Source organism: Heliangelus exortis, chromosome Z (genome assembly GCF_036169615.1).
Source record: "Heliangelus exortis chromosome Z, bHelExo1.hap1, whole genome shotgun sequence".
Taxonomy (NCBI): Eukaryota; Metazoa; Chordata; class Aves; order Apodiformes; family Trochilidae; genus Heliangelus; species Heliangelus exortis.
The window spans coordinates 24,966,216-24,989,520 of NC_092454.1; the positions used below are offsets into that span (position 1 = coordinate 24,966,216).

General features: G+C 40.4%; 1 protein-coding gene across 1 annotated transcript in view; it reads right to left on the minus strand.

Moving 5' to 3' along the window:
• The window catches only part of SHB (SH2 domain containing adaptor protein B), a 74,126-nt gene that overhangs the window by 28,926 nt on the left and 21,895 nt on the right, over positions 1-23,305 (minus strand). The window contains exons 3-4 of the mRNA XM_071731090.1: positions 10,649-10,864; positions 2,987-3,155 (exon numbers count right to left, since the gene is read on the minus strand). Coding sequence (XP_071587191.1) covers positions 2,987-3,155; positions 10,649-10,864 — 385 coding nt within the window. The remainder of the gene's footprint in view (positions 1-2,986; positions 3,156-10,648; positions 10,865-23,305) is intronic.

Sequence of the window (23,305 nt, forward strand, 5' to 3'; positions counted from 1 at the left end):
AAGATATTTGCTGCTGAGGGATAATTCTCAATAAGCAATTTAAAGACTAGGTTGTTTTCTGCATCTAAAAGAAGCATACTGACTCTAGGCAAGAATCAGAAATTGGGCCTAGGAGTGTATAACTAATAGGAGTAATTTTTAGAAACAATTTGCCTTTCTTTTCTCCCTAAAGGGTCAAATAAAACAAAAATAAAATATGACATCCAAAACCAGGGAGATATCCTAGACTCCAATATTCTGAAGGAAGTAATTCACATTACTCAGATCCGGTGTTCTGTAGTTGGCAGAGACTGTCATGGAAAAAGAATGTGGGGCTGGTTCCAGGAAACAAAATGTGATTTTTAAACAGTTGAAAGAAAAACATCCAGATACAAAGATAACTGCTGATGGGAGACCATCTTGATGTAGAAGTGATGCCTGGAAGATATTTCAGCTACAGCTTAGAGTATGCAGCAGTATTCAGAAGTGAATCATATGCCCATGTAAACGGAACACTCAGATTACTCCTATTACTGCTAGCTAGACAGACAGCCATAGTGTTATAATCAGCTTAAATTTCCAGATTTATTTGCTGTTTCAACTGTACTGCAGTTGCCTTGGGTGTGACTATTATTTAAATGTCTGCATATAGGTATTTGTGCAGAAAGGTCAAAGAGTCAAATGTCAATGACATGATACTAAAACAGTGAAATGAAAACTTGTGGAAGATATCAATGTATGTGACAGAAGAACTGGAAGACATGCATGTCTTCTAAGACATCCTGGAAAACACAGGCACACAATGCAGATCTGAAAGCAAAATTTAAACACAATTTGACCTTTATCAGTATCTCCTCCCAGGACAGGAAGGCTTATAGAATGTTCTTCCTGATGTCCCTTACTTTTTCAACGGTCAGGTTTCAGCCACTTAGTGGCCACAGCTCCACTTAAGAAAGAACACTTCATCAATTATATGGTAAGTAAAATCAGTTTTTATAGCTCATATAATGCACAACACTGTTTCTTAATTGATCAGAGCAAAAAGTCACAAGATCTTGTACATAGGGCTGTGAGGGACCCATTTTTAATAAGGCAACGTAAATAGAACACACTCTCTTCTTTAGCTGTTGAGCAAATCTATCAAATTCATTCAGTTCCCTTGGGTCCATGAGTTACTAAGTTCATAGTTACAGATTCCTTAATCACAAGGAAAGAGCAGCACTTTTTTCTGTATTATCACAATTAAATATTTCTGTCTGTTTGCAAAACTTCCTAACCTACTTTCTATGAAATCCACTTGTCAATTTGCATGATTCCTTTCCTCTAGCTCTTGTACTCCTCTCTATAAAAATGAACTTCATTTTTGTAAGGAAAATGGAATAGCCTGGCATGTACTGTGGAAAGGTGTCTCACATTGCTAAAACTTGAGAATTTTGTGTGATTATGAATAAACTAAGGTACAATACATCTAAAGTCTTCTGTTTTCTGACATACACACTAACTGTGCATTAATTTGTGGTTTGATCTTGCATAATAAAGAATCAAAAAGAATCTTACCTGATTAAACACTTGAAATATTAAAGGAAGCAAAACTAGCTCTACAGCGGTTATTATTGATTGCAATTACATGTAACTGCAGTAATGCAGAAGAGAGGAGCACACAAGATATTTATGAGTGAAAATTTAATTAACAGACATTCAATTTTTGAAGTATTTTAAATGTCTTTAGGTTTGGGTTTTTTTTTGGGAGGATATGGTGGACTGAAACCACCCAAATCTGAGGATCAAATTTTACAGTCAAGTTTATAGCATTTTAGCCATTTACCTTATAGTATCACTGAATGATTTTGCAACAATGGTTGCTACTTTCTCTGTTGAAGATAAGTCTACAATCTGTCAATGAGCAGATTGCTCGAAGGCTGAGGTCAATTAGATGCAATGTGACACCATGTGGATGGTACCGTTCTCTGTTTCAAGCTAAAGTTTCCAAATATTGCATGTAAAAATAGAATGTCAAAGGGAAAGAAATTTCTGGAACTACCTTCTCTCAGACACAACTGGCAAAGGAACTGATAATCTTCCCAACATGACTACCATTTAGGAACAAAGTATGCTCAAAAAGAACACACTCACATCCATGCTAAACTATGCCCTCCCTCTCCTGTGAAAAGAAAATCTGCATCTAACTTATAATGACAGCATCTGGAGTGTGACTGCTTTCAGGGTTTCAATACATAGCTTCCTCACTATATGAGTCTATTGAATTTCTCCATGCTTATAACTGTCGGTGTAAAATTCCTTTCTAAATTGCTTTACAAGATTTTTCTTCCTTTGCCTGTCAGGGGATTCTGGCCCCTTCCACAGAGCTTCACCTTTAGTATGACACAGGGACAGTGGGTCATTCCACCACACAACCATTCTGTACAAATGGTTCAAGAAAGAGTAACAGCGAGGCAAGACAGAGGCCACTCTTCTGGATACCAAACATTCACTAGAGGGAATTACACCAGAACTTGAGTTAGGATCTGACAAAACTGCTTTTAAATACTACCCTGGAGTAAAATGAGTCTTTCCTGAAAACTTTAAGTGGTCTTACTGGTTTCTCCCTGGACCTGTATTACAGCCAGATGCAAGGCATGTCTAAGCTACTAGAAACATGTTCTGCAGCCACAGATACAGAATTTGTGCAGCTTAAAAAGCAATTTATATATATGTGATATATACCTGTTTTGCCTAATGCAATGTAATCAGCATGGTTGAAAAGGGAATAACTACACATATCTTTGGCAGATAAAATTCACTGCTCCCGAGGTGAGTTTCCAGTGTAACTCTGTTTTGTCTTCCACAAAAGTTACCTACATTTTGCACAATTCATACAAATAGTTTTTCATTAATAGTAACACAGGAGATACTGAGTAGGCAAAGCTGGACAGCAGGATTTGGTACACTTGCTGCTCCTGTAAGTGGGGAGGCAAAGAGCTACAGAGCAATTACTGTGCTTACTTACATCTGCTTTTCCAGTTGAATGGTTGGATCTATTCTCTCTCCCAGGATCCCACAGAATTCTGGACTGCCATGTCTGATAGGTTTTAAGCCTCCTCCAGGTGCTCTTAACTGCCTGCGCTGGTCATTTGAGGGAGGAGATGATTGCGGTTTCTCAGTTCCATTAAATTGGGCTGCAAGATACACAATAATTACCTCTCCAGGCAAGTTTAACAAGGACCAATACAGCTGCAGCACTTAGGAGAGGTTTCACACTTCCATGGGAGAATAAACATGCATTAAGATGTAGTGGTTTATCTACAAAATTATATGTATTAAGTAAAAGTATTTCTAACTATGCAAAATACAGTTCCTAAAGTTCTCTTGCTTTTTCAGTAACAAACTCCACACTTTTCTAAACCTTTGTACAATAACTAGTGTTTATATTAACATTTATTACTTCCTTATACAGTGCTGGCACAAAGTTTTCCTCTTCAAACACTTGGGTACAAACTGATGAAAAGGGAAAATGACATCTTCAAGTTTCTCTCACAAACTATATTATTCTAAGAAATGCAATATTACTTAGTTTGCAAGTTTGCTGATTTCTTAGAGCACAGCAACACCTGTAGCAAACCACATACTAATGATGTCAGCATTTACTTACTACATTTACACTTAATAGATTATATGTAAATTGTAGAATAAAATACTGACAGCAACGGTGAAAGGAACTACCCACACCATCTTCCTGACTGGCTATCTTCTGTGATTTGCTTCTTCATTAAAACTAACTTTCCACCTGCAGATGGATTATTGTTTTAAGGTCATCTACTGGGGACCAGGCAGAAAAAACTTCACAGTATCAGGAAGAAAAAAATCACAATGTGCACGATCACACACATCTGTGTGTGCACAAGCACAATCATCTCTCAAGCTTCAACAGAGATATCAGAAAAAATGTTACAAGGACAATCAAAGGGACTCCTTTAAATAGCGTGTTTTAGATCTCATGCATTTAGAAGTCAACACTCTGGAAGTTAGGCATGTAGCTGGTAGTACTTACTGTTTTAAAGTAGCACTATACAACAGGAAGACAGCCTTTAATGTTCAAGAAGATACTACATACAGAATAGAGATGTGCTGGACTTGGAAAATGTTTTGAATTTTGTTGTTTTATATACTTCCCTCATGGGGCTTATGACACTTCCAAATTCCCCCTCTACTCAGAGAAAGCAGCCACAGATTATTGCAAAAATTGAATAGATATATTAAAGAATATTCTGAAGTATCCATAGTGGAAAAATGCTGCTTATGGAAACTCATATTTAACCTCATTACTAGGTAATGAAAGCTGATTAGCATAATAAGGAGAAACATTGCATGCATGTACTTGCCAGTAACATACATGAACAGCATTGTTTCAACTGTAAAAAGACACCTGGATGTAATTTGGGGACTCTCTGAATACTGGTGAGCTAATGTCAGCTTCTGACCAAGTAACATCTTTCAGACACCTAAAAGTTCTGTTCACAAACCAAAACCAAAACTTAGTTCTGATTGTGAACAGCAGTATCTTTGCAACATGATGGTTAGAAGTAGGACCTGTGCTCAAAAAACAGCACAAGATAAAGTTAAATCTGAGATGCTTTTGAATGGTTTTGTGTCTGAAAAGCTCGGACAACTCTCTTGACTCCTGCCCCGTTTATTTTCTTGTTAATTAAATTGCCAGGAAGCAGCAATCTGAAAGAAATACCCAGACAGATTGAACAGACTAGTGCAATACCCAGTCAGGCACCAACCCCACACAATGTTGCTATCAGGACTGAGTTTTGCCTGGTATAAATCTGCACTTAACCAAAGCTGCAGAATATACCATGAAGCTTCAGAAACTCAATTCCATGCATCTAGGAGTGCAAAGTTCTTTATTGCTATGGCATTTCTGTTTACATTGCCATTACATTTATGGGACTGCCTGCATACTTGACCCTTCCTCACTCTCCATGCAACCTCTCTTTCTCTGCCCTGTAACTGGTGCCATACCCCTTCTGGTGATGGCATGCCACAACTTCCCTGCCTGAAGTCCCCCAAGGCTCACAGCACCAGCTTCCTGTACAACAGCATCCACAGCAAGCAGAGGTGACAAAATCTGGCACCTACAGGTCCTCCTTCAAGGCACCCAAAAGTAGTGCTGAAAACTACCAGATGGCCCTCTTCATACCAGAGGGTCACCTATTTTGTAAAGAAATACCAATAAAAGTTCTACAGACTTTGTACAGGCCATTTCTTTACCCAAGGGTTTGCTGTCCTCCAATGACAGCCAGGAAAGACCTGATTTCACACACTCTGATAGGAGCCAATGTCAGCCTGACATTCCTGAATGGACTCTCGGTCTTGTTTTTCTTTTACAGCCAGATTATGTCCAAGAAAGCTACTTTGCCCATGTTGCTTTGCCAGCCTCTGCTCTTCTGGGCAAACCAGTTGACCCAGCTAAGCAGGAGGTGTAACAAGACCAGTGCACTTCCCACAAAAGCTATCAAAACCACATTTCAGCTTCAGCTGTACAGCCTCCAATGAAACAAAACCATAACTGTAAAACACCTCAAGCTGCAGACAGCATAATCCAGCTCTGATATGCAGAGACATCTTTCAGCACTTCATTTAAGAGCAGAATCGCCTGAGGAAAGCTGTACAGTCCTACAAATGTCAGCATGACAGCAGCACAAGCCCCATGCTTAGGAGACAGTGCAGACATGCTCCCCCCCCAAGCCTGAGCAATTTCACAGCTCGTAGCACACTTTCAGCCTGGCACATCTCAAACTCCAGTTTGGAGGTAAACAGGCTTATCTAGTCATGCTTCGGCAATAAATCTTGAAATCATGGCAGAGAAACAAATGTTTTCCTTACAAGACTTGCATGAGTAATCAACTTCATGATAATTCTAATACTGTTTGCCATTTTGGATTGTGTCCTTCATCTACCGCCTGATAAATAAAATAAATTTCCTGTGTAAGTCGCTTTGTATCTTCATTTCACATCACAAATGCCTGTGCTCCTATCAGGTGAACTTCTCAAAATAGGAAAGTTCCAGTAGTGGGTCCCTTCAGGTTCACAGCTTTCAAACTTCCAAGCAGCTGGGAGATGATAATTTTTGGTGTGTAAAGTGGAACTTGTCCATTGCCAGAATTTTTTATTCTGCACAGACCAAATTGTGCTTTTCAGAATTCACCTCAGCTAAGAACTGCAGCACCACACTTAGCTACATTACAGAACCACAGTACACAGTAAGTCAGAAATGGGCTTCCTCCCAGCAAACTTTCCACTGTTTCACACTTGGAAGAGAATTTGGACCTCTTCTTAAGATTTTTATTCCCTAGGAATTGGAGTAAGTATAGAGACACTAGATGAGACAGCAGCTTGAATCCGTTTCAGCCAACCCTCACACACTCCTTTGTAACAAATAAGCAGTTACCTAACAAATACTATGTTACCAGGAATGGCAGGTACAATCAAAGAAATCTAATTAATCTCAAAAAATTTTTACTGCCTTAGCATTTTAAAACAGAACTCTGCATGCTATACACCTAAAGAATTCAACAGTGCCATGTAAAGTTATATTTTAAATTAAAGAAAATTAAGAATTAATTTAAGAAAAATTAGCTGAGTAGCACATATCCACCAGCCTTGTGTAGGAACCTCGCGGTAGCTCTGGTATTACTCTTTGCCTTATCAAAACTAGTATGTAAGGAAAAAAATCAATCCATGGTATCTCCATGCTACACTAAACCACAGAAACAAGCTAACAAGAGATAAGCAGTGTCACCTTCTCAAGCATTTGTTTCTTCATGACTTCTTATGCAGCCCATAGGCTTCAGCTACCCTCTCACCTTCAAACAATATATTCCTGGCTCAAAAATGGCCCTAACCTCAAGTTGTCCAAGAACACAGGCAAGAATTATCGAACATGACTCCAGCTAAGCAAACACTGAACAGGTAGGCAAAAAATAACTGGAAGCCTTTTAGCTAACAAAATCAGCAAGAATTCACTATTTATCTATCTTGCAGGAGCTCTTGAACAGCAATATATAGTCACTGTAGCCCTGACATTCCCATGACATTTGGCCTAGCCCAGACAGCCAGCAGTATGAGGATGAATGAGGAAGTACACAATCCTTCTGGTGGGCAAAAATGCACACACAGAGAACAACAGAGAACAACACCTTGGGTGATAGGGAGCAGGTGTCTGAATGCGAGAGAACAGAAATGCCAAGGAGACGTAAGAAGATAATGGGCTGGGACCATCTGTCATGCAGAAGGATGAATGAGAAGGTCTAAACAGAGATGCAGTTCTCTGGGTTAAAAGAAAAGGGAGAAGATGACCACAAATGAAACAGAGATAGACGAGAGGCAGATGTGGTGGCAGAGGGAAAACTCTTCAGAATCTGGAATGGAGAGTAGAAAAATTCCCTGTATAACAACACAAAGATGAGCCACTGTGAATCTACTGCTTCTGACTGCTGCAGGCAGCTTGTGATTCCCTGCAGGTAGCAGACAGCCTATCTCTACATCGCACTTAATATGGACTATGCTGCTGTGCAGTGAGGCTCACCTGTCAGGAGATGAATGCTGCACATATGCTCAATATCACTGCCATCATAGGGACACGAAAGAAAAAAAAAAAGGCTACTGAACCAAGTCAGACATCAATGACGTAGTAGAAACCCAAAGCAGAAGCCTTTACCCCCATAGATTAGATTGGTATTCAGCACCTGCAAAACAGCCATCTTGGCACTGGAAGCCTAGTGATACACATCTCTGTTAATTAGCCATTCTGACACACAACAGGTGTCCCAAATCATAGCCAGGATTTCACAGCTAGAAAATCTCCCAGCACAAGCCTTGCAAGCATTTTAATTGGCCTGGCAAAGGGGTTAACTAAGCTCAGGCATGTCTGAATCAAAGTGGGCTGCCACAAGGGCTGCCACAGTTCAGCAGTAGAACTGTCTGACCTACTACAAGCCACTCAGCCAGGTTAGACTTTGGTATTCACGCTCCTCAGGGACAGAGACTACTTCACCTTGACACTACCCAGCAGAACTAGATGCTGGTTTAGATCCAGGCTTGAAAAGAACTATCAGCATATGCTTAATGGGAAAGTGACTAAGCCTGGAACTCCACATTAAGAGCTCACATGCCAGAGGCAAATCATGCTGCTAGGAAGCAGAAATCAGCTTTCTCCAGCCTCTTTTGTTCTGTGGATCAAGATGAAAGAGGATGTTGAGCAAGAAGTTTCTTTTTACACAGCTGCTTCAGGTTCATCCACGTGTCTCTTGTTCTCACATTTCACAGAATGGATACTGCAGACATATGGTTGGCTTGGAAACAAATCCAAATCAACCACAACCTAAAGATGTAAGAACAACAGAAGCAGAGAGGAAAAATCACTGTCACAACAGATCACCACTGCTCTACTCCACTGTGCTAGAAGAGAAAGATTTCTGTCACCCACATCGACTTATCAGCTAGGGAATAAGGGATTTGTCACAACAGGCTGCTTACAGAACAGTAGCCATGTTTACTTGTGGAGAGAAGTTACTTCTCATTTCTATAGTATGGCAATAGAAGTGAAACAGAATTGTAAAATCATAAAATAATTCAGGTGGGAAGGCACTGGAACGTGTTTAGTCCAACCTGCACACGCCATGTGTTTCCAATGCTTGACTGTCCTTGCAGATAAAAAAAAACCTGTATTGAGTCAGAATCTCTCCTGATTCAACTTACATCTCATCTCCCCATCTATCACCCGCTCATTCATGAAGAACCTGGCTCCATCTTCTTGAAGATCTTATAGGCACTGGAAGGTTGCTCTTACACCCCCAGAGCTTTCTCTTTTCCAGACTAAACAAATCCAGTTCTCTCAGTGTCTCCTCACTTGTCACATGCTGCAGTTTTTTGGCATTTTGAGAGCTCTCTGCTGACTTCAATACTTACCAGCATCTTTCTCTGCATCAGAAAACTGGACACAGCATTACACATGTTGTCTAAGAAATGTGAAGAGGAACAATCACTCTGCTTAGTCTACTGGCTATGCTCTGGTTCACACAGGCAAGAATGATGCTAGGCTTCATCACTTTCAGGGTGCACTGCTAGCCACATTTAGTCCACTTTCTCCACAAGTCCCTTCCAGCAAAGCTGCTACCCAGCAAGCCAGCCAGTCCTCAGCCCATGCCACTGGAGGGATTAGTCTGTTCCAGATGCAGGTCTTTGAGTTTGTCCTGGTTGGATTTTGTAAGGATATTGTCAGCCCATTTCCTCCAGCCTGTCCAGGTGCCTCTGAATGGCAGCTCTGCACATATAAACCCTCCCCTGATTTGACATAATTCCAGACTTCATGAGGTGTATTTCCTCTCCTCCTACTCTAGGCTACTGATAAAGATGCTGAACAGGAAGGGTTTCAGAATAGATCCCCTGAGGAATTACACTTGTAACCAGACTCCAGGAAGAGTATGAATCATAAGCCCTACCCTTGGAGGACAATGACCCTGACAGGGTCTACCCACCTACAACATTCCAGCCCAGGTAACACAGGCCAGTGCCACAGCACAGTGTGCTGAAGGCCAGAGTCAACACAGATGACAGCTCCTGCTCTCCTTCCACTAACAGATCTAGTAGTTTCAATGCAGAAAGCAATCAGGTTGGTCAAACATGATTTACCCAGGGTAAATGTACACTGACTGCTAATTACTGCTCTCAGGTTTCTTTCATGCTTCTGCCCACAGCCACATCTTCCCTCCTCATACTCACAATCACTGCATATAAATCTCCTTTCCCGGCTTTCTGCCCAAATGACTCCTAAAAACGAAGGGGAACACACTCCTAGACACAGCTTTTCACTAGAACATGATATTGATAGGAAAATCACGGAGCATGTATTACTCTAGCACTCTGTAAAAGCAGTCTGGAACATGGTGAGACGAACTAATACAGCTGGGCACACAGACAATCAATGAAAGAAAACACCCTGGCCTCTGGAATCACATCCTTACTGAACAACATCCCCTCAGACACTTCTGGAAAGCAACAGAATGGAAAAATGAGAGCAATGTAATCAGCACTAAGCACAGACATTCACTGAAAAAGAAATCACTTTGTGTCAGATTTCCTTGCCTGACAAGTCCTGATGTGGGAGAACTTCAGCAGTTCAAAAGGATTAATCCAAAAACAAGATCTTCATAGCCATAGAAATGCTTGCAAATATGATAAAAATATTCCAAATACCAAGAAACTCATCACTAAGTAGAAGCACTTTGCTGTACAACATATGTACAGTAATTTTTGTCCATGCTTTTAAGAACTGCACCACAATTTAAGGACTTTGCAAAGTAACTCCCCTCAATAGTGACCACTATAGAGTCACTATTCATTAAAATGGGGGTAAGGATACACAGTGTGAGAAACGTAAGTTTTACTACTAACATGACCCAAATGCTGGGATGGTTGACAACAAGTCAGTTGAAGCACCAAACAAAAAATGCAATGTTCCACATTTTTGCAGCAGGCAAAGATTTTAGACTACTCACATGTGCTTTTCAGAGATTTCTCCCCCTACATGTACCAAAAGAGCAGAAATACTGTATATGTGCTATGAGTACGAGAGAATTTCTTGGTAGGGATCTAGGAATCCTACCTGCCAGAGCTGGGATGGTGACTTTGTTCCACTCCCATGGCTGATCATACTCATCTGCAGGCCTGTCGTCATCCTGTGGCAATTTGCTTTCTCGTAACTGGTGACTCATCACACTTTCAGAATCGGATTCCACACCGCTGCCTTCTGGTTCATAGGGTGTGTCATAGAGCTGCATGTTTTTCTGATGGGACTTCATGCATTCCTGCTTCTGAAACTCTGTTGGTAAGAAAGAAAATGGCATCAGCATCACTACTAACTATGCTCTATTCTCACAGTCAATAATTTTAGTACATTCAACTTCCATCATTTCCTTAATAGCACACGATTATACAGATGGCAAGGCAGTACAGGACTTTCAAATTTTATTTCTACATTTGGTAACTGGCTGGAGGCAGAAGTTTGCTCCAGCTAAAAACCACAGCACAGTGTCTCAAGCCTTAAGCTTCCTGAGCTTAAGATTCCTGAGCTTTCACAGAGCCAGATTTCAGAAAGCACATGATCCCTGTCAGCCTGTGTAAAGCATCCTTACAAACAGCTGTAATATAAATTCCTAGGAATGCTGAAATTTTGGTATGCAGCTAACTCTTCAAGAGGAGATCATTCAGAAGTACAATGCAATGATACAAAGATCACAAAAAATAAATCCTACAAAATAATTATATATGCTGATGTAAAAGTTCTCTGCAGTTTCCTCTGTAGAATACCAGCAGAAAATTATCTAGGACTAGAGCAAGAACACTAAACGAAAGCACTGGCAACTAGAGCTTAGCACACATTAGATTAAGAACCATGTTTTTCTCTAAATTAAACTGGACTTATCAAAAAGTAAACATGTTGAAACTCCACAGAAAGGAACAGTGCCTCCTGATTACAGGAAAGCAAAAACCAGGCTTTGTTAGGAGGAGTACAGCTAGGAAATCAAGGGGAAAGCTGTCTTGTTTTCATGCCTAGCCCCAGGTATGCTAGACCCACAAACAAGAGGGTCCTGTGGTGTCCAGTCCAGCACTTCCTACAAGGAGTGCATGAGGAGTGAGCTAGTTCATAAAACTAGAAAGGAGCCAACATGGCTGTACCAAGAGGCCTATGGTAAGGAGAGATGGCTTTGGTTAGTATGACGAAAAGATCACACACAAAAACCTGATGGAAGAGAGTGAAGATGTAGTCAGACTTTTTTTGGCAGAGCCCAGTGATCAGACAGGAAGAAACAGGCACAAATCAAAATACATCGAATTCCATCTGAACACAAGAGAGCACCTATTTACTGTGATAATGGTCAAATACTGAAACAGCTTGCCTGGAGAGGCTGTAGAGTCTACAGCTGCAGAGACATTCAAAACCTGACTGGACACAGTAGTGTGCAACCTTTTTCTGAACTAATATCAAGAACCAACTCAGTCTCAGCTGTGATTATCCTGATCTGTCCAAGAACAAACCAAGAATTTCATCAATGTAGTGAACTGCAGTGTTACTTAGGAAAAAAAAAAAAAAGACTATGGAAGGGAGATGACTTTTCAACCTACAAATGAAGTAAAGATTCAGAGCAGTTCTCTCCACTACTGTAAAAAAAGGCTACTGACATCTTCTAGCTCGATCCACCTGCAAGGATCTCAGCACTGAAGCAACTTCATCTGGAATAACAGATCTTTCTGGTATCAAGTTTTCAAGGCACAGAAACTAAACTTTTAGCATCAGAAACGTCTGGATGCCAGAGCAAGGAATCAAAGAGCAACCCCTTTCTAGAGTCTACTGTTTGCATCTTGTCCTCCTATATAAAACAAATGCCTCACAGAGAGAGGACTATTTTAGCAGTGAGGGAAACCATCTTCAGTTAGGGCAGTCAGAGCAGAGTTATGAGCAGCACAACTTTTGAAATTAGTCAAACATTAAATTGATTCAAACATTTTATGGTCAGAAGCCCCAGCAGGGGCTGCAAAGTGTTTGGAGGATTTGCTCTAGCACACTGGCTTTCTACAAATAAGACTGGGTGCACTAGAAAAGCACCATACTGAAAAAAGAAAGAAAAAAGCAGGTAGGACAACAGCCACCCATACTCCTTGCATTCTCACCTGCCACTGAAAACAGTCTCAGGCTCACACTGAGATACCAAGTGATCTCGCCAAACATTCTCCTGACAGCCAGCCTGGCTGTAGGAGATGAAGGCCACATCACAGACATGTGTGAACACAGAAAGCTAAGTCTCATTTGGAGTTCTTGATATCTAAGACGAAACAGGTCTTGCTGAATTGGCCCAACCTCTGCTCTCCAAGTGCTCTCCTCTTGAGGCTTCCAGTGGAGCTCCACTGAAGCAGCATGTAAGAACATTTAAGGGCAGTGAGATGTTTGCACCAGGTGTATGGGTAGGCAACACATCAATCATTAACTTGACAGCTTGCCAGAGGCACAAGACAGATGCTAATGCAAAGATCACCCTGTTACAAGAACTCAAAGAATCCATTCCCTTTTCCTCTCCACAAACATTTCAGAAACACTTAGCCAACTCCTTACTCATTCCAAGCCATGAATGTTTCTTTTAACGCTTATCTGGGCAAGAAAATGCAGAAACATTTTAGAACTCATGATGCAGAATTCTTACTGTGTTAGTGCAAAGTTTATTCATCACAGAAGCCAAGTTTCAACTCTGCCCAAACTTCACCTCAGACCACCAGGAGTCAAACTGCTTTCTCATAATCTGATCTAGGTCCAGTTGGGTACCACCAGATGCTGGGACACAAGGAAACACCAATAACATTCCAGTATCAGGGAGGGTTATTTTCCTTTGAGACTGCAGGAACTGCCTACCAGTGGTCCTGATTCTGTATTTTACTGCAGGAAAAGCTGGATATGTGAAGATCCTCCTCTCATTTTTTGTTCTGAGCAGAAGCCAACTGTCTCAGAAGTAAGTCACTTTCCAGGAATGAATAATTGACATATTTCCCCCTGCTTTGGTGTGAGAGCTTGACATAACCTCTTGATGTGAAAAGCAGTATCCTGAAACAGACATCATGACAGAAATCCTGCTGAAGTCCAAGTATGACTCATTACCCCAGGAAGAAGCATACAAAGCAGCTTTACAATCCAACAATCCTGATAAAGACTATTAAGTCAGTCAGAGCAAGGGCAGGAGGGAGGAAGTTCCTTTATGGTAAGTACCGATAAACATTAATATCTTCCACAGAAAATATGTACTGCAATAAGACAAACAAGCAAGCATAGCAGGCCCAAGAAGACAGGAAGTACCCCTTTCAGTTTGGGGGTGGGGAGGGGCAGAGAAGAGGGGGGTGGGTGCTGGTGAAGTCAGGAAGGCTGATTAATGAAAGGTGAAGAAAAGCTAAGTCCTGGTGGATTCAAAGAACAGCAGCTTCCAAAGGACATGGACCATCCTTGGAGAAATACTTCTTTTGCAGACAAAGACGAAGAAATAAAAATTTAGGTCACTTCAGTCCCCTGAAGGCAGAAGTTCTTCAAAGCTTTCCCCTCAACACCTGGTTTTCTGTTTGATAATCAGTGATTAAACATCGTAACTGCCATCTTAAAACTGGTCTTCAGAGGTGCTTTGATGCTGCTTAGCTACTCAGTCCTTACACATTTGTAAGAAAGATGTAGAAGAGAAATAACTATGTCCTTTTTATTTAGGGGAGAGGAAAAAGAATCAAAAAACCTCCACAAGATTCCATACAATTTACTATCAATGGCCAATTCTGGAGTTGCTACATCCAGCAGCATCATACAACTACATCTCTGATTTGCTTGTAGGTTTTCTTGATCTTTCTGATCACAAGCACTGACCTTTGGAACTCAAGGATCATTGTTCCATGGGCTAAATGGAGCAATTCAAGTGGGAGTAAAGCAGAAGAGACTTTGGCTCAACCAAGATCTGTGATTCTCATTCCATACACTGAAGCTTGTAAGCTGTATAAAAGAGGATTCCTTCTTCCTTGGGGTAAGTTTGAATGGAAGACCTCCTGGAAACAGTGCAGCATAGGTGTTACGTACACCTGTTAACACAATGGTTCTCATCAGCCCATGACACAAACTACTGCATTCCAGAAAATGTCCTAAGATTAGCACAAATAAAACCAGTTCCTCTTGAAAGAAATTCTAAGATCAATGTGGTAGCTATTTTTAAAAACTAATGCTCTCCAATGCTCAGGACAGTGAAGCTTGCAGCAAATATGAGTATTATTAGACCACCCTGGCTACTGATGGCTGTTCCTGATGATTGCAACGTCCTTGCCAGCTCTCTTCAGGCACACAATCTCACTCTTCCCTGGGGATCCCCCTGAGAGGGGGAAAGAGAAGAACATTGAATGCCATTCAACATCAGCACAGAAGGAAGAGATCTTCTTGAATCTTGTCTGCTAGTGAAAGCCCTACTTCTCAAAAGCATTGAACGAGCACTGATAAAAAAGAATTTGTGTGATTATATTTATGTATCTATACATTCAAGGTGATATGGCAAGGGATATATATACATGTGAGAAAAAGTGAGTTTATTAAAATCAAGACAAAATACGCAATTAATTCCCTGACAGCTGGAAATTTAAATTCAATGAGAATTACCCAGACATGAGTTACCTTCTCTGCATGTAACTGACTTTGCACACAGGGAGCAGAGAAGAAGGGGAGGTGGACAGAAACCTACCTTCAGATTTAATTGCCCTGTGATATATAGTGACGAAGAAGTTACCCAACGGAACAAGAGATATGTCAGACTGAGACAGTAAACTCACATAGACAGAACAACTGACATATCTAATATAACAAAGATGACATGTGCTCTTATCCTGTTTTAGCCACCTCCTAGCATTCCCCATGAATACAAGATAGGGAGAAGAACTTCTCAAAAGTCCAAGAGTAGATTTCTTCTACAGACATCGTGACTACATGGTGAAAATCAACACAGAACTGTGAATTGCACAAAAACCTCAACCCTCTAGCCTGTGAAAGATTGTGTCACTATGATTAAAAAAACAACAAAACTGAGTGCAAGCTCCAAACATAGCCTGAAGCTTCCCTGATGACTACTGATAATTATTTTACCTTTCTTAGTCATTTGGAAAAAACCTACATGAAAACAAAGAGCAGTCAAAGTAATATTTGATGGATGTACTAGACATTTTTCCCTATGACCAGGATTCCAGAGAGAACAGGCAATTTAAGTACTTTGTTTCCTCCTCTGGCAGGACTTAAAAGCCATACAGCATCTGCATACTAAACCATCTGTTTTCTTCCTATTGCATGAAAGGAACATCCACAGCAATTATTTACCACAGTGATCATTTGCAATTTTGTAAATGGCAAGTTGCAAGAAACAGTGATCAGCCACAGTGGTTATTTGCAATTTTGTCCACTCCCAAGGAAACTGTTGTTGTCCTATTAGCAATTTTTCTGTTCTGTTGAGCTACTGGCACAATCTAGAAACTCTGGTCAGTCAGTACCCTAAGCACACCTAATGAAGATGAATCACCACCTGTGGGATGCAAAAGCCTCAGATATGACTCCAAATTTTAGCATGGATGATTTGGTAAACTCAATGTCCAGCACAGTCATACACATGCATACAGTAAGGATCATTAATATAGGCATGAAAGATGATATATGTTTTCTGTTCAGCTCTGGAGACAAAATGGCTGAACTCAGAATTCTAGCTCCACATGAGTAGACCAAGAAAGCTGCTCAGTTGTCATCACATCCAGCCAAAGATTTTTGCTTTTCACAACCCAAGGCCTTGTATGCAGTAAAAGACAGATGACTTGCTATTACAGAAAAAATTATTAGGGATATGAACATTAAAATTACTGGGAAGATGTTTTAACTCATCCTCCTCGGCCTATGACCACCTTACTATGATCATCAAGTCAGGTCAGCAACTTACGGAAAAAGTGACTAGGAGCAACAAGTACCCAGCATATTTAAGACCCGAAATACTCTACCCTGAGCTGTCCAGCTGCTAGTATTCAATACCCTTCACTTGTCTGCAGATTCATCTACACTACCGAGGCAAATCCTGACTAAATGGCAGTTCTTAGTTTAAAGCCCACTTACACAGTAATCTCTCAGTAATTCAGTATGGCTTTTTTCCCCTTGGTCAATACTTTTATGTAACAGTACAGAATGTGAAGTAATGTTTGAATGTATGCAACTACAGATAAAATGCTCTGAAATGTACAGTGTATCACATCATCACTCAAGAGCAGTTGTGCTCACATTAGTATCTAACCACAGCAAATAAATCTGGATAGCACTCAACAGAGTATCATGAAGAACATACTCTGCTGTTAAGAAAAGCAAACCACAGTCATGCCAACACCATGAATCAGTCTTCTTCCTCCCATCTTGCAGCAGAAGCATCACAATTCACTGAGAGTAACAATTGATATTTTCCAAAAAGGTGGCCAGAAAATGTCATGTTATAAAAATTCACTTAAGTCATGATCTTTATGCATACAACTGAGTAAACACTTTCTGGTAATTTTTCCAGGTACACTTTTATTTTCCAGTGTGCATCTCTAAACCACTGAATAATGTGCATGCTCACATTTTCAAAGCACAAAATCACACCCAAAGACATAACTCTGGGAAGTTGGATCTTCCTTGTTGTCTTCAAAGAAAGTTACATTAAGTTCCTTTAAAAGGGATTAGGAGAGGCTGTCTGTTGATGTGCTTTATATTCTACCATTATATGCCAAGTTTTCTCAGTAACAGTGCATCTCACAACTAAAGGAAAGGGCAATATAATAAGTGTTACTTAGCTTAACACAGAAAATCAATGGTACATCTGAAAGACACCCCGCTTGTTTCCTTTGTCTCCCTTTTCTCTTTCTGTTTCAACTGAGACAAATGCAGGTACCTTCTAGCCAACCTCATGCTGCCTGACAGCCATTAACACTTGCTTAGGAGAGGCTCAAGAAGGCTCAGCTATGCCATTACTCTCTTCTGCCCTGCAACCCCCCCTAGCAAAGTGGTTTGACAGATCATACAAGAACTACATACATCCAAGAGCCACTAGCCCCCCCTGCTTCTTCACATAGCTTTTGAAGCTACCAACTCCACAGAAAATTAATTCAGAACTCAAAGCAAGCCCAAAGTTCCTCCAGAAAAGTCCCATTCCCCCCAGTTTGCCTGGTTTGTTCTTAATTGCTGTTCTCCACCTACAACAGACTGCATGCCTACATCCTGCACCATAAACCTGAGCTGTATGTGAACTCTCTCCCCCCAAAGCCACCAACACATGAAGCTGAACAAGGCAGAACAAGGAGCAAGCTCAGAGGAAGATTTAATATTTCCATAGTCTTTTTGCACATGTTGAAGTTGCTCAAAAAATTCAGCAACAGTAGCACAACACTGTCCAGCAGCAAGGAGAAACACGGTGCAAGCTTCCTACATCTTTGCTTGGCTAGGCATGACAGGAAGAAATGCTCAACTCGCAGACAGACACAGACATACACAAAACAACCCCAACCAAACAACAAAGAAAACAATCAAGCACCACCCTACAAAACACCAACAAACAAACAAAACAGAAAAACCCACTACAAAAAAAAAAAAAAAAACAAAACAAAACTCAAAACAAAACAAAAATGAAAAAAAAACCCAACCAAAAGAAAACAAAACCCCCCAGAAAAAAAAAAAAAAAAAAAAAGCCCACAAGACTCACCTGAGCCCATCCAGAAAGGGCAGGCCAGTTCCTGCAGAAAATAGCCTCTAATAATTTTAGCAATCAGAACAGAAATACACAGCTGAATTTGCATATTTCATATGCATATTTCATTCTTGCCACAGAGCACTTTCCAGCAGAGTTCTTCATAGCCAGTCTACACAAAATGCAGAGTACAGAAAAGAAGCTGTGTTTCTGACCACCTTCCTACTGAAGTTTTAAGATCATTTTGTGGCACTTCCATGAAACCACATTAAAACATTAAACTGACGTGGCAAGGTGTTCAGTCTCTGTGACAAGCAGGCACAGAACTGGCTGAATTTTCAGCTTTTATTTACTTTTAAGGATATGAAAGAACTCCTCTGGTTTGGGTTACAAACCCAAAAAAAGATGCAGGAGAAACTGCAATTACCATATTACAGCTAACTGCAAGAACATATAGCATTTACCTAAGGTTTCACTGATGTTGTGCCACTAGAGACTTCAGGAGCCTGGGTGCAAAGCCAGCAGGCAAAAATTCTAACCATTTATCACAAGCAAAGCATAACAAAGATGACAAAATATCAACACCAAAAGGGTGCCTTGTTCCTTCCAAGAAATGTTTGCTTGATCATATGCTTAACTAATACTTCCTACTCAATCTTGTTTGAGCTAACAAATTTATGTACACATAAACAAAGTGATTAGAGTAAGAGACAACGTAATATGAAGAGATGAGAAAATACTTCTGAGAAAAAAAATCTTCACTAGTTAAAATAAAGTTTAAAAAAGGACCCCCAGCAGGACCCTTAACTTGAGAACTACTAGCTGGGGAGAGGACAGTAACTCATTCATACATGGTACTGCATTTTAAGTCCACTAGCTGTTTGTTTGTTTTTATTTTTAAAAATCTGGTTTGGTGCAGAAATATTTATTTCCATGGTTGTAATCCTGATACTAGTTTGGCTATTAACATGCTGCTTCTAAACATTTTCACAAGGGCTTCAAACACTTGCTTTGGCTGAAAGCCACGAGAGGAAAGAGAAAAGGAAAAAATGCATAACTTAAGATATATGAGTGTGACAAGGAATTTGTGCCACTTTTCTCCAAAGTGCTGCCAGTCTCATTTTTAATTTTAGCATCATTGTTCCAGCTCCAATTAACAAATCCCTATAAAACTCATTAGCAACAGTTCACATCTCTGTTAAGCATCTGACTTTGCATGTAACAAATTCTCTACATTCTGCTTCTGAGCAATGTTGCAGAACAACAGAACTGGGACAGTTTAGGAAGCTTGAGGCCTGAACTGGTAAAGTCAGTAAAATGTAGCACTGATGTCCCTCAACTCAATAAAGTAACACTCCTCCAAGTCTGAGTCAAGCGCCAGAGTTCTCCCTTTTCCATTCAGAGGAGAGTCAGTACAGTTGTCTACACTCCCATCACCCTTGGAGTTGGAAAGCACCCTGAATTCCTGCCAACAGGAATTTCAGGCATGCACATAGAGCCCAGTCCAATCCACAACCCCATGTCCAGCCTCTGCTCCTTTATCTCAATAACAGATAGTGAACAGCTGCAGTAATCATACCCACTGCTGCCACAGCATGCTTTCAGCATGCGTGTCCTCCACCCGGTGTTACCTCCTGAAAACTGGAATATTTATGGACAAGCCCTTGTTGAAGTTATATTTCCGCATATTGCTTCTTTATGCCTCACAAGCACCTGTTTGGTCTTTCTATTGGTTAAGGTTAAAAAGGCATGTGCTGGGAGTACCCCTGACATTGGGGCAAAGCTGGAAATGGACCGAGACTGAACAGACAAGGATTCCCACAAACTAGTCTGGGTTATCCTGATTCTCACAGCCTTTTCTCACTTTCAGAGAAGAACTACAGATTAGTTGCAGGATCACGGGATTAATTAGACTAAACAAGATGTCAGGAAGCCATCCTGTTCAATCTCATACTCAAAGAAGGGTCAGCTAAGGGGTCAGACAAGGTTACTCAGGTTCTAATTCCTCAATCCCGTCTTTAAAAAAAGGATGGAGAGTACACAATCCCACTAGGCACCCACATCCACCATTTGACTGTCTTCACAGTGAGATTTTTTTTTTCACTACATTCAGTTGGAAGCTCTGATTTCAGTTTATGTTCATTGCTTCTCATAATTTATTTTTTTTCCAGACATGGAAAGAACAGATGGAACACCAATGAAATCAGAAGGAATGGCACACTACTGAACTCTGCTTTCAAAAAAATGAAACTGTGTTGCATTTTTCAAGTTATTTGATCCAGTTTAAGGGTTTACACAACACACATGAACCTTTACAGGACTGAAACTGGGAGAAGCTACTTAGCTGCCACATGCTGTCATGCATAATGTTCAGTATAGGAGAATACTTTGCAGTGAGCTGATGCTCATCTATTCTATCTCACTGGATGCCTGGAGTATTGAGACATCTTCAAATTCAACATATTTTGTACTCCAGAGCAGGGGGGTAGGAGGCAGGAAGAAGCAAAGTTGGGAGGGAAACTTAAGAGCAGCAGCAAGTTCCTTACTGCACTAAGATATCAAATGAGGAAACAAGGAGCTCCTTCACCAGTGTAGCCAAAATATTTCCAAGATTTCCAGTGAATTCATACTTCACTGAATTCTTCTCACTCTAGGGTCACAGTTCTCTCTCTCTCTTTTTTTTTTTTTTTTTTTTTTTCTTCATTATTTCTCAAGAAACAGCTACTCAACTTCTAAAATGACATATCCTCTTGGACCATACAACTCTTCAGACTGCTTGTCAGTAGCATCCCTGTCTTGATAGGTGATTCATATCCAGTCTTAAAAGAACTGTTAAGAAAAACAGCCCAAAAACTTGACATTTGTAAGGAGGTGTGGGAAGTGAGACACAAGATCTGTGCTAATAAGCAAGCTAAAGCAGACACAGAAGGGCAGAAGCATATTATGGAACTGAAATATACCCTCTATGCCAAAGGCAATGCTGTGTGTTCAAACCACATTTGTGCACCAAGCAATAAGCACCATCATACATTACAGATGTTGCTTGTATTAGAAAAACAGGTAGTTTGACAAAGTAGCCTTCTTGATTAAAGCGAATTGAAACTACTACTTCTTTATCAATGTGATACCGGGCACCTTTCAAACTGTAGGCAAGAGTTTAAGCATTTTGAACTCAATGGTTTCTCTTTCCCAACCATGCAAGCATCCATCCCTACACTTCACAATGATTCATCACACACTGAACAAATAAGCTGCATTAATAAAGCTGAGTTCCACATGCACTCTCACCTACTCTATTATGATGCTGACCTATTTTTTCAAAGTTCTGGACATCTCTAGAATATTTTGGGCCTAAATTGTGCCTTAATGAGAAGAAGTGGCAAGAAACTGAAAAAAAACCCAACCTCCATTTATATTCAGGCTTGTGATTTAGGTTTCACTATTTTTAGTCCATTTCCAGACTAAATCAAGTCAAAAGAGGAAGGTAAATCTATTGCAAGAAGGGGGAAAAAAAACCCCACAAACAAAATAACCAAACTGTGGCTTAAGCCCACTATGGACTGTATGTTTGTACACTGAAACTAAGCAACATGTTGTGTGTGTGCAAGTGATGCATTGAGTTGCAAGACACAGGGTCTCATTTCTAACTCCTATTTCAGACCAAGGTTGAAGGATGGTTACTCTTTCAAAAAAAGGCCACTTTTACAGTTACCCAGCTGTACACAGTAGAGACGAAGAGTTGGGTTTTTATCTTCACACATTTGTAAGCTTCTATGCACTGTCCAGTGCAGCAAACACAGACATGATCTTAAACAGTAAAGAGAATGGCTTTGATTATTTTCAGGGAAGAGACTGATCTAAACATAGAAAAATGCTATTTATTTTATGCACAGCTGGTTTCTACCCCCAGTTATGCATCTAGTTATAGCAACCACAACACACTACAATCTCTTCCAACATGAAAAGTAAGGCTACACATGCCAGCCGTATCTGCTCACACTCACTGATGGAGTGTGAAGTGCTCCATGAAGACAGCAAGAGAGGTACCATCATCCTGGCTACAGGCCATGCATCATGTGAAACAGTTTCACAGCACATGGGAGATCTAGTGCTGTGCTCCAGAGAAAGAGAAGATAAGGACTTGTGTTGAAGTATATCAAGCATTATTTCCAACATGCCTCAACTCATGCAGATCACACATAATGCAAAGGAAGAAGTACTCTTCCATAATTGTCCCTGGACTACCTCTTTCCTTTACATCACTGCAGAATTTCTCAATTTCTAACAAAATAAGAAACAACTTAAAATAGATGCTGAAGGCCAGGAAGTTTCTAACTAGCATCACTTCTAGCATATTTTAAAGAAGAAGCACAGCTGTTCAGAACATATGTCCTCAACTTTGCTGGGCTGCAAGGAATTCTGTGTTCCAATCAGGCTAGCAGCAGGTGAGAAACAAGTTCTATAAACACATACAGTAACACTGGCATTACGCTCCAAATGTACGCTCAGGATACATCAGCCATCCCCCATCACTGTCAGCTCTGGGAAGAGCTCCCCAGGATTTCCAGTACAACCCTTAAGCAAACTCACAACATGTAAATAAAGTCATTTGTTACAATTTCCAAGCTTGGTTTTCTGTGCTTCTCCAAACTGAACTTCTTCTCTAAATCTCACACACTGGCTGTCCACATTGCAATGAGTTGAGAGCACACACACATCAAATGCAAGGGTGAAGAGTTGCCTTGCATTTATTCCCACTTTTTTTTTTTTTTTTAGAGAAAAGAATCTGAATACTTGTTGTGCTATAATGAGCAACACACAGTCTTATTCACACCAGCTGGCAAAAGGACAATGATCCTAAGAGTTCTAGTGAAGAATCCACATTACCATACGAGATGGATTAAAGGACAGATAAATTCTCATTTTGGTCTAATTTCTAGTCATGACTAGCCTAGTGTTAAAACCTCCTTTAGAATCTCGAATAGGAAAGCACACACATGTAGGAATAAGAGAAG